This window comes from Natrix helvetica (assembly GCF_964273705.1).
Source record: "Natrix helvetica genome assembly, chromosome: 5".
NCBI classification, from domain to species: domain Eukaryota; kingdom Metazoa; phylum Chordata; class Lepidosauria; order Squamata; family Natricidae; genus Natrix; species Natrix helvetica.
The window spans coordinates 29,746,118-29,758,974 of NC_138551.1; the positions used below are offsets into that span (position 1 = coordinate 29,746,118).

General features: G+C 43.4%; 2 protein-coding genes across 4 annotated transcripts in view; one reads left to right on the forward strand and one right to left on the reverse strand.

The window, feature by feature from the left end:
• Positions 1-12,857, reverse strand: part of MED12L (mediator complex subunit 12L) — a 211,299-nt gene that overhangs the window by 120,815 nt on the left and 77,627 nt on the right. The window lies entirely within an intron of this gene.
• On the forward strand, positions 451-6,915 carry LOC309393724 (P2Y purinoceptor 14-like; the record flags this gene model as incomplete). Its single annotated transcript, XM_081956219.1, has 2 exons — positions 451-508; positions 5,435-6,915. 2 exons carry the CDS (start codon positions 451-453, stop codon positions 6,460-6,462), a joined length of 1,086 nt encoding a protein of 361 aa, XP_081812345.1. The 3' UTR covers positions 6,463-6,915.

Sequence of the window (12,857 nt, forward strand, 5' to 3'; positions counted from 1 at the left end):
TTCAGTAATTTTGTAGAGCTTCTAAAGCAAATAAATAAATAAATGTGTGGTTTGTAACTTATGCCAATTTCTTGGGAATTGTTTAGTTCGTAAGAACTGGGCATGGAAGGAGGAAATTAGAATTTTGAAAGAGTTGCTATAGCCACTAGGCAGCTTTTATGGTTTCAGCTTCATACATTTCCTTTTTTTGAGGGTGGGCAATGTTTTTAGATTTGTCACTCATGATTTAATCAGCCTCTCATGGCCAGACCCAGTATCAGCTGAGAGCTGCAAACTCTGCAACTCTGGGGTTTTAAACCAGTGTGGGAACTGCTGGGAACTTCATTTCAGCATGGATTTGAAAGGGTATCATCACTTCTGAATCATCTGAAAAACTACCAAAGTTTGTACTGGTAAGAAGTTACTATACATTTATTTGTTTGTTTTTTTAAAAAATGTATTGTTATCAAAATGCTTAATCCCAAATCTTGCCATAGGATTACAACTCCAAACTGCAGACTAGAAAAAGGTATTTGAAACACAATAAAAAGTAGATGTATATGAATATGTTATCATATTACTGACACAGTATATTATTTTAAGAAATAGTTTTTTGACTATACATCATTCAATTCCAAAACCATTATTAAGGCTATTGTTAAATCTCAGAGCAATTTAAAACTAGTAATGAGAATTAAACACACCAGTAAGTTACAAATAAAAATAATATTTAGTTGTTCATTATTAGCTATACATTGCATGAAATATAGCTTCCCCTGAACTAATTACTCAAGTAGTTATAAAACTGACTATATCTCATCTTTGTACCTGTGATACTTTAAAAAAAATCTATAAATAGTTAGGTCTTATTGCATTTGTATTAAAGATTGCTTCAATCACAAATATATCAGTATAATTAGCTATCTACTCATAGTTATTGGGATGAGATGAGATTTTTTTAAAAAAAAGGTTTTGGCAAAAAATAAAAGTGGAAAACATGTTTTATGTGCACATGTGGAAAGCCAGAAAGGCAAAAAATACCATAATTAGAAGGACATAAGTTAAGACTTTTTTAAAAGTCTTATTTGTGTTACTGGACTAGACACTTTCAACACAAAACAAATTTAGCTTGATACCCAGTGCTAATGAACAAATGACTTACTGATACCTCTTATATGAATATTCAGCAGTGGTGGGTTCCTACCAGTTTGGACTGGTTCGGATAAACCGGTAGTGGTTTGGCGGCCTGAGTCGCCGGAACCAGCAGAGATCCAGGCCTGCCACGGCTGCAAACGGGTTCTCCGTGTGGCGCAGTAAGCATCGCCATCTTTTTTTTTTTGCTTCTGCACATGCTCAGAGCAATTTTTATTACAGGGCGTATCGAGCGTGCCCACAAGCGAACCTACTCCTGATATTCAGTATAAAATAGCATTATTGAGCAAAGAATATAGCCCATCCTGGTTATTTTGTACAGAAATATTACACATTACACAAATTACAATATTTAACTTATATTCATTACTGTGTTATTTTTATTATTAAAACAAAGTATAATTCCTTGTTAGAAATCCTTGTTTTTCTGTAAACTTAACACTTGACAGAGTAATTTTGGGTTTCTGGCATCAGTGCAAGCTAATGATTTCAAAGCTCTGCAGAACAGAAATGGAGGGGGAAAACGCTTTTGGTTTATAATAAACTGGGTGTGCTTTTTAGGGACAGGTTTGAACTGAATACCAGCATACATTACATTGCTGTATGGACTACACTGAAGGGCCTTCCCTAGTTTACTTCCCTAGGGGAAAGGAAATAAAAGTAAGTTAGTATTCATCATTTAGGCTAGATAAATCTAGATTACCTCAAACAGCTGGCATACGTTTTACAAGTCTGAAAGAATTTATCATCCCATTTACTTTCCCCAAAACTAAGGAGAATACTTTTTATGTTTTTTTTTCCTTCTGTGAGCTGAGATACCTTTTATAAGTAGGTGAAGTTAAAAAATGAAAGCACCAGGCTTGAAATGTTGGGCTTGGACAACCTAGAACTATGCTGACTAAGGTCTGACCTAAGTGTAGTCCACAAAATTATCTGCCACAATGTCCTACCTGTCAATGGCTACTTCAGCTTCAATCACAATAATACACGAGCACACAATAGATACAAACTCAAGGTAAACCCGTGTCCCTCCTGGCTTTGCGGCCTCTCCGGCGGCAACGATCCACCCTAGCCCCTTGGTTTACCGAGGAGCTGAGGGTGATGAAATGCCGCAAGAGACGTCTAGAGAGTCGTTGGAGATCCTCTCGCTCCGAATTTGATCGAACACAGGTACGAGCCCATTTAAGGACGTACCTTGTGGCATTGAGAGCGGCCAAACGTCAATATTGTGCCACTCTCATTGCATCCGCGGAGAACCGCCCTGCCACCCTGTTTCGGGTGTCCCGCTCCCTCTAGTTTCAGAGGCCGCGGGAGGCCCCTCTACAGGGCAGGGCAGAGGAATTTGGTAAATACCTGCAGGATAAAATCGCTCAAATCCGGAGAGATTGGGTTCCTGTCAGTGATCCAGTGGAGACGCCCATGGCGAGTCTTGAGGTTTCGATCTGGGAGGAGTTTGACTTGGTTGCCATCGATGATTTGGACAGATTGCGTGGACAACTGCGACCCACCACATGTTTATTGGACCCGTGTCCCTCCTGGCTTGTACTGGCATCCTGGGAGGTTACACGAGACTGGCTCCTGGGCCTAGTGAATGCTTCGTTGGGCGAGGGGTCTCTCCCGGCTGCCTTGAAAGAGGCGGTGGTGAGACCCTTACTCAAGAAGCCTTCCCTGGACCCTTTGGAGCTGGCCAATTATCGTCCTGTCTCCAACCTTCCCTTTTTGGCGAAGGTTGTAGAGAGTGTGGTGGCTCACCAGTTCCCACGACATCTGGAGGAAAATGATTATCTAGACCCGCGCCAGTCCGGCTTCCGCCCCGGTCACAGCACGGAGACGGCCTTGGTCGCGTTGGTGGATGATCTCTGGAGGGCCAGAGATAGAGGTTGTTCCTCTATCCTGGTCCTATTAGACCTCTTGGCGGCTTTTGATACCATCGACCATGGTATCCTGCTGCGCCGGCTGGAGGGGTTGGGGGTCCGGGGCACCGTCTTGCGGTGGTTCGGCTCCTACCTTTCTGACCGGACGCAGCGTGTGTTGACAGGAGAAGAGAGGTCGACCCTACGCCCCCTTACTTGTGGGGTGCCACAGGGGTCGGTCCTCTCGCCACTCCTGTTCAACACATATATGAAGCCGCTGGGTGAGATCATCCGTGGTTTCGGGGTGGGATACCATCTGTACGCTGATGATACTCAGCTGTACTTTTCCACCCCGAACCACCCCAACGAGGCCATCGAAGTGATGTCCCGGTGTGTGGAAGCCGTACGGATCTGGATGGATGACAACCGACTCAAGCTCAACCCTTCCAAGACGGAGTGGCTGTGGGTACCAGCCCCTCGGTTCAGCCAATTAATCCCATCATTGGCCATTGGGGGCATTCATCTTGCCCCCGTGGAGCGGGCGCGCAATTTGGGCGTCCTCCTGGATGCCCGGCTGTCCATGGATGACCATGTGACAGCCGTAGCAAGGGGGGCGTTCCACCAGGTTCGCCTGGTGCGCCAATTGCGCCCCCTACTGGACCGGGATGCCTTGCGCACAGTCACTCATGTGCTGGTGACGTCTCGCTTGGACTACTGTAACGCTCTCTACATGGGGCTTCCCTCGAAATGCACCCGGAGGCTGCAGTTGGTCCAGAACGCAGCCGCGCGGGTGATTATGGGGAGTACTAGGTACTCCCATGTGACACCGTTCCTGCGCGAGCTGCACTAGCTTCCTGTGGTCTATCGGGTGCGTTTCAAGGTTTTGATAACTATCTTTAAAGCGCTCCATGGCTTAGGACCTAGTTACTTGCGGGATCGTATTCTGCCCCATACATCCCTGCGACCAATTCGCTCGCACAGAGAGGGGCTCCTCCAGGTGCCGTCCGCTAGACAATGTCGTGGGGCGGCGCCTAGGAGTAGAGCCTTCTCTGTGGCGGGCCCAGCCCTGTGGAATGACCTCCCTCCGGATATTAGGAATACCTCTGACCTCCGCTCCTTCCGTATTAAGCTTAAGACCCACCTATTTCAAGCAGCTGGCCTGGCTCAACTCTGATCTAACCATATCACTCCTGACGGGTTTTTAACTGGGTATTTTAATTATATTTAATTTCTAGGGGTTTTAAATACTGTATTTTAATTGTTTTATCAATCGACCTCCTCCTTGTGTATGTTTCAGTGTATGTCTTTGTTATATGTTTGTTTTGTTTACATATTTATTTCGTATGTTTCGTTGTACGCCGCCCCAAGTCCTTCGGGAGAGGGTGCGGCTAAGAAATAAATATATTATTATTATTATTATTATTATTATTATTATTATTATTATTATTATTATTATTATTATTATTATTATTATTATTAAACAATTCCAAACTCGATTGCAGAAAATATGGCTTCAGTAACAGAGTGGTCAGTGCCTGGAATGCACTACCTGACTCTGTTGTTACATACCCAAACCCCCATAATTTTAACCTTAGACCGTCTACTGTTGACCTAGGAATGATTTGAATCCCTAAGAGGTTTTTAAGGGATGTGCATAAGCGCACCAGCATGCCTACCATCCCTGTCCTGCTGTCTCCATTTATTCATACCCATTTACTGTTTCATATTTATGTTTTATACTTACACCTGCTATCTTTTACATGTTTGACAAACTAAATAAATAGATAAATAAAACATTGTTTAAAGCTGCTTTATAAAAAGATGGGTTTCTGAAGTTTGAGGAACCCAGAATGAATATTTCCTACTATTTATGTATTTCTTAAAATATTTATGTGTTGATGAGCCTATGTAAGAATAGGCAATCTTGGCACTTTAAAAAAACTGAGCAGAATTATTACTGGCTAATACTGGACTGGAAAACCACCAGGAAATGCAGCTTTAAACTAAATTGGCAAGTTGGGGGGGAAACCATTTCTAAGAAGGTAATGGCAAAATATTCCTTATTCTTTTTAAGAAAACTACAAGTAGGCATTGTTAGCAGAGGCTGACTTTCAGTAGAAGCAATTAATTATTTTCTTCTATCCCGTTAAAAATCACCATTCTCTGATAGTACCCAAGGGCCTGCTTAGGAAGTGCAGCTCAACATTAGACGTTTGCATAGATACAGCAAATAAAAGCATTAAAAAAAATCACAGGCTGCTTTTGTGATTACTATTTGCTAGAAATTGCTTTGATCCTGTTCAAAATTATATTTCAAAATAGTAATCCTTTATTTGAGAAGGTTGCCTTTTTACTTGCAATGGCATGTGACCAATTGATATTTTAAAAGAGAAAAATGCATGGAAATTGTTTTCTTAAACTTAACTTGATGCTTTTTATTTTATTTTCAGGGGCTGCAAATGAACTGAACATGGTCGATTCAAGGAATACTTCAGAAAGTAACTGCAATAGCAATGCAATTATTACACAGAAAATTATTCCATTGATCTACGGTTTCATCTTTATAGGTGGAATACTGTTAAATGCAGTGGCAGCTTGGATCTTTCTTCATATTCCTAGCAAGACAAGTTTTATTGTTTATCTCAAGAACATTGTCACAGCCGACCTTATTATGAGCTTAACTTACCCCTTTAAAATATTTTTTTACGCCAAAATTGGACATTGGTATATCATCATTGCTTTCTGCCACTTTTCTGCTGTCATCTTTTACCTAAATATGTATATTAATATAACATTATTTGGACTCATAGGCTTTGACAGATGCTTTACAGTAATGAAACCCCAATTCAGCACTTCCGCTTACCATGTCCAGTGCAGCAAAATTGTATGTCTGGTCGTATGGCTGCTACAGATTGTTATCTCTTTGCCCAATATGATTTTAACAAACCAAACTTCTACAAAAAGCAATTCAAATGACTGTATGAAGCTCAAAAGCCCTCTTGGACTCCAGTGGCACACAGCTTCAAACTACATATGCCTAGGAATTTTCTGGATTGTGTTTCTTCTCCTAATAGTCTTCTACAGTTCCATTGTCAAGAAAATATATATTTCCCACCAAAAATTTAAGAAAAACTCCACACTGGCAAAGAAAAAGATCAACCGAAACATTTTCACCATCATGTTGGTGTTTATCGTTTGCTTTGTTCCATATCACTTGGTCAGAGCCCCATATACGTTAACACAAATCAAACCTGATTACAACTGTGAGATTAACAACATACTGTATTACCTAAAAGAATTTACATTGATACTGTCATCTGCAAATGTTTGTCTTGACCCAGTTATTTACGTATTTCTTTGTCAACCGTTTAAGGAAAAACTGTACCAAAAGTTGCATCTGAAAGTTAAAACATCTGAAGAGTTCAAAAATTCTAAATCAATGTCAAATGCTATTGTTGAAACAGTTACTAGTTTATAAATTTTAACAGCAAGCATCTTCAACCTTATGGAGATGTGGGGATGTTGTTGAATTAAAGAAAGTGTATGACCAATAAAGAATATTTGCCCTACTCACTCATTGCTGTAATACCTATCCAGAAACCTCTCTCCATATATAATGAATTGATTACTCACACATTACTCAAATAGTACTCGATTTGCATCCGTAGTTGGGACCAACATTTCCATTGCTAAGCAAGGTAATTGTTAAATGGGTTGGGGCCAATTTTATGACCCTTTTGCCTTTGTTTTTAAATGAATCACGGCAGTTGTTGAGTGAACCTTACTTCCTCATTGACTTTGCTTGTCAAAGGCCAGCTGGGAGTGTCACAAATGGTGATCCCATGACCCTGGTTGCTGCAACCATTGTTAATACATGCCAGATGCAAGTGCCCGAATTTTGATGACCTTGGGATAGCTGCATTGATTGTAAGTGTGAGGGCCAAGTTGTGAGTCACTTTTCTTCCATAGCTTCTCTAACTCTGAATGATCACTGAAACAATGGTTGTAAGTCAAGGACTACCTGGTTTATGTTTTATGTTTTTTTCTTAATATATCTAATTATGAAGATGTCAAAGCTACATAGACGTGGATAATACACGATGTACAATGTAGCAAAATAAATACATTTCACCAAATAGCATTTTAAAAACCCAACAACCTGGTTTCAGAAATGATATTGAAATTGCTAAATATGTTTTTCTGAGTTTCTCCAAGATTTCCAGTCTGTTTCATCATTTTTCTTTTAAAAGGAACTTGCTTCAATATTCGAATACTCACAAATTTAACTCAGACGTCAGACATCCTACTAGGTAGCCTACACAAGGTTATGTGGATGGATGTGTGAAAACTTCAAATAATTTCATATGTACAATAAGGACAGAGTCCTAGAGGTTTTCTTCCTTTTAGAGATACAGCTGGATACTGGTATTTATTTCAGTCTCATTTGAAGCTGATTGGAATGGAATGAGAAATGAGCATTGCCTTTTGAAGGAAAGAATTCTTCCTTAGAAAATCAGGATCCAGTTCAATTTTTGATTCCACACAGCAAAAGCACATCAACTCACCTGCCAGTTAAACAGAATGAAAACTGTACAAACAAACGGCACACAGGCCATTTTGAACAGCAGATAAAAGATTCAGCATAAACTTGAATTACCAAAAAGAGGAAAGACAGCAGTGGTGGGTTTCTACCGGTTCGCACCGGTTCGGGCGAACTGGTTCATGACCAGACCCAGAAGTAACCGGACCCGGAAGTAACTTCTGGGAACTGGCCCTGTCGCTCGATCACCCTTGCAGTCCCATCACAGCTCACTCGCTCCCCCACCCGCACTAAACTAGGCTAGCCCAGCCCGCCGCTCACTGATTGGCTGGAGTCCAGCCAATCAGTGAGCAGGCTGGAGGTGACCCGTTTAAAAGTGTGGCGCCAACAGCCAACATTCCTCCTGAGCAGCTCTCGCATCATGCTTGCTGACCGGGTCCTCCATTCCAAAACTCCCTTCGCCTTCCAGGAGCTTGCTGCTTCGCTCAGGTAAGAAACTAAGCGCAAGGGGGGGTGGGAGGATAGCTTCCATGACGGAAAGCCTTCAGGCCTTCTCTAGCTAAAGCCGCAGGCTGGTGGGGGCGGCGCAGGCGGCAGGCAGCTGGCTTCCACGAGGAAAGGCCTTCCCTAGCTAAAGACACGGGCTGGCAGGGGCGGCACGGGCAGCGGGCGGCTGGCTTCCACAAGGGAAGGCCGAAAGCCCCCCGCTCCCCCTCTCCAGCCTCGCCTGGCTGGCTAAGCCTGCCAGGCGACCTGTTTAGTGACAACCCTGGCCTTGTAAATTTAAATTTATTTATTTATTTATTTATTTGTCCCTCTTGTCCAGTGTCTTACCTGTCCTGCTCCCTCTCTGCCTGTCTGCTCCCTGTTGCATCCATCCATTGCATCGGAGTCAGATCCATTGCATGGAGTGCTGCTGATTCTGCCTGCTGGTAAGTAACCCGTTTTTTTCTTTTATTTTTTTAATGTATTTTAAAATAATATGTTATTTATTGTGCATAGAATTTTTTTAAATAATTTTACTTAAAAGTATAGAATATTTTAAAATGGTTTACTTCAATTTATAGTGTGTGGATTCTTTTTTTAAATTGTCTTAGACTATTTAAAAAAAGATTCTATCCAAAATAAATTAAAATAAACCATTTAAAAAAATTCTATAATCAATACTTTAAAATGTATTGTGCATAGAATTGTTTTAAATCATTTTATTGTAATTTATTGTGTATGGAATATTTTTAATGGTTTCATTTAAAATTATTGTGTGTGGAATAGTTTGAAATGGTTACAGTATAAATTATTGCTGGTGGAATACTTAACAATGGTTTTTTTTTATTTATAGAATATCTTTTTTTTAAATTATTTCTAGGGCATTTTTATTTTTTAATTGTTTATAAAATATATTTACTACAAGAAATGTTATTCCTTTTTGCAAATGTTTTCTTTGTGATGCAATATGTTGCTTTTAAGTGTTCAGACCAGGTTTATGTGTCTCAAAGTGGCTGCTTTTCTATGGGCAGGCCAGGTAGGTGCAAGGCAGCTTTGCCAGATTTTGTGTTCAGCCTCGTTGTTTAGCTAATTCTGAGGTGGTTGCTGGTTCTGTGAGCTTCCTGGCACTGTCCTTTATAATTTCCCACAATGCTTTGATGGTTTTTATTTCAGTGGCTTTGTCTTTCCTGTTCTTAGGGTTAGGGGAGAAAACTGGTTTCATTTGCAGTCTTTGGGGGAGGGATTCTTATTTTTTGGTATTTTCCTGGCACTGTCATAGTTTGTGTGGGTGTGGCTGTGTAATGTCCCGCAGTTATCTACGCATTAATAATGATCTAGTAATATTTCGTAATATATACGTTTTAGGGACCTTTCCTTACATAATTGGTGTTTTCTTTCATACTTTTGGATTTCTAATTTCTGTTTCTTTTAGTTAGCAATTGCTAAAACAAATCCCACGTGAAAAAGTATTCAAAGCTTTCTTGATTTTAATTGTCAATTTATTTATTCCTGCACATTGTAATATTTATTCATTTTCATATCTCTGTTTTTCCACTGTTGTGCAAACACAATTCCAGCAGCTGCTAACATGTGTAAAGTGAAATATATATTGTACTCCGTTTCAAATAGCCAGCAAAATATTTCTGGTTTTAATTCCATATCTTGCTTTACCATTGCTTCTAGCTACTAACTTCTGAATAGCTACTTGGACCGATCTAAGTAGTGAACCTAATTCATATATTCCTGTTTTTTTGGAACTGAGAACTAAATTTCAGAAAAAGGAAATAAGGTGGTGTGCAGAAGCCCATCAAGCCAGTGAGATCCTTCCTCTGTAAGTAGCTGTCTTTATTGCTGGGTGTGCTCTGTGCTGGGTTCATCCTTGAGATAGTAAAGTCTTGCTTGCTGTGTCTCTCCTTTGTGCAGGTTATTGGAGCAAGATGGTGAGGTGGTGGTGCAGAAGACGGCAAAAAAAGGACATAATTCTCCTTTCTATTATTTTTTGTGCTTGTTTCATCCTAATGCAGTGCATGCAATTAAAGTCTTGCTTTCTGTGTCTCTCCTTTGTGCAGGTTATTGGAGCAAGGTGGTGAGGTGGTGGTGCAGAAGACCAGCAAGGCAGTAATCTTCCCTCTGTAAGTAGCTGTCTTTATTGTTTTGTGTGCTAGTTTCGATGCAGTGCATGCAATGAAAGAGTTCATTTCTGTGTCTCTTCTTTGTGCAGCCCATTTGTTGGAGTCAGTTATACTGAAGACTGGCAAGAACAATCATTTTCCTTCTGTTAGTAGCTCTTTTATTGTTTTTGTACTTATTTTAATCTTATTGTAGTTCATCCATTGGGGCAAAGAATTCAGTGACATCGTCTTGGCCAATCCCACCCAGTCACATGGGCGGCAAGCCATTCCCACCTGGTCACATGGCTGGCAAGCCACTTCCCCCCAGTCACATGGCTGGCAAGCCACTCCCACCTGGTCACATGGCCAGCAAGCCACTCCCACAAAGCAGGCCACACCCACAGAGTAAGTTCCAAAAAATTTTGAAACCCACCACTGAAAGACACTTTGTTGATCAGAAAACCAGAGGGTGAAAAAAGGACAGGATCTTTCCAAAAATAAACACTTATACTGGCATGCACATGCATAGACTTGTCTAAATACAGTGCTGTTTATTCTTACCATGCTTTTCAAGTTAAAGAATTATGTTGGCCTTAGCTTAGCAAACTATGTGTTTATTATACATGCATAAATTTGTATACAGAACTATTTTTACAGTTTCCTAACTGTTGTGGCCCAGCCAGTGCCGCTGTCACCAGACTCCGAGAGTGATACTCCATACGAGTCAGCTACAGAAGGGATGTGCGATCCTGGACAGGATTCGGAGGCTGAGCAGGAATCCGAGAGTCTGGTCGGCCACCAGGTGGCGCCAGAGGCATGGAGCAGCGGTGAGAGCGAGAGGAGGAGGACTCCCGTTGCCCTGCCTTGGAGCAGCGGAGAGGATAGTGACTCAGGACTTAGTAGGGCGTTTCGGGATGCTCGTTTCCGGCGCGCCCACAAACGCCAGGAGCGTGGGCGTAATTATAGGCAGTAAAGAGCTCTCAGGTGCTGTTGGGAGACGCCCTTTTTAGGTTATAAAAGGGTTGACTCTGGACAGGCTCTGCGTAGCAATCAACAAAGGACTTTGGACAGCAACTCTAGTCTGAGATCCTGGCAAGCTGGATTGCTGCTTTTGTGTGTTCTGTCTTTGTGAGTTCTGTCTTGGTGGCTTGCTGCCACAAAGCCTCTTGTCTGTTGGTGTAATAAACCTTGTTCCCTTGTACTGTTCCGGAGTGTGTGTACTGTGTGGGCAACGGAGGAAGGGGGGGGGTCAGAACAGATTGATTGCTACCCCAAACGTATCTCCATTCAGCTATGATGGAGCAACTTCAGGCGGAGAATGCTCTCTTCGCACAGCAACTTGCCTTGCTAACAGCGCAGGTTGCACAGCTGTCTGCTCCTGCCAACCTCCCACCCCCCCAGCAGCAACGAAGGAAATGCCCAGTGGCCATGCCGGATAAGTTTGATGGCAGTCCGAAACTTTTCCCGGCGTTCCTGGGCCAATGCCGGTTGTTCATTGCCTTGAGAGCGGAGGACTTTCCCACCGACCAGACGAAGGTGGGCTTTGTGATAAGCTTGCTCTCAGGCACAGCAGCACGGTGGGCTACGCCTTTGCTGACTCAGCCGAGCCCCCTGCTGGATGACTTCCAGGGTTTTTGCACTCATCTTCGGCTGACGTTCGAAGACCCCATCAAAGGAGAAACAGCCACCAGACTCCTGAAAGAGTTGCACCAAGGGCGTGGTTCTTTACTGGACTACATTACCGAGTTTCGGCTGCTCAGTCAGGACTCTGAGTGGAATGAGCCAGCCCTTATGGATGCTTTTCAGGATGGCCTGTCAGAGGACCTGCAGGATGAGCTGGTGAGAGTGGACAGGCCTCCAACGTTTGACGCGTTGGTTCATCTATGCCTCCGGATTGACGGCCGGCTGCAGAGGCGGAGGCCTCGCCGAGCGTCCCGGGAGGTGCTGAGAGTGCCAGTTCCACGAGAGACTCCTGTCCCACGAGAGGAGCCCATGGAGTTGGGTGCAGCCAGACCCCGCTTGTCACGCACGGAGATGGAGAGACGGCGTGCAGGGGGGTTGTGTTTTTACTGTGGGGATCCGGGACATCTGGCTACGGGTTGCCCCAAGAAGGGAGGTAGAGGGGCTGCACGGTCTACGGCCCCCCCTCAACGACGAACCTCCGTCTCGGGAAACGGGGAAAGCCCGATCTGAGGGAGACTTCGGGTCGGGCACAGGCTGGAACAGAGGCGGAGGGGCCTCCACGACATCTGATTCTTGCAGCGCACATTCTCTTGTCGGGTAGTCCGCAGGGAATACCAGCCCATGCCTTGGTCGATTCTGGGGCTACCACGAATTTTATGGATGCAGCGTTTGTCACGAAATATCACGTCCCTCTGTGCCCGGTAGACCCTCCGATGCGAGTGGAGACCATTGACGGCCGGGTGCTTCTGTCTGGGCCCATCAAGAACGCCACGCAGCCTTTGTGCCTGATCCTCGGGGAGCATGAGGAGGCCATTCAATTTTACGTGGCTTCGGGTCTGCATTTCCCCGTGGTGTTGGGCTTAGCTTGGCTGCGGGCGCACGATCCCCAGATCCACTGGTCGCAGAACCGCATCTCGTTCCCGTCCTTGCAATGAGTGGACCATACCCGTCATGTTTGCGCGGCTCAGGTGCCCAGTTCGGCCGAGGTGACAGTGCCGCCGGATTTAGCGGAGTTCGCGGACATGTTTAGCGAGCAGGAGGCGGATCAACTGC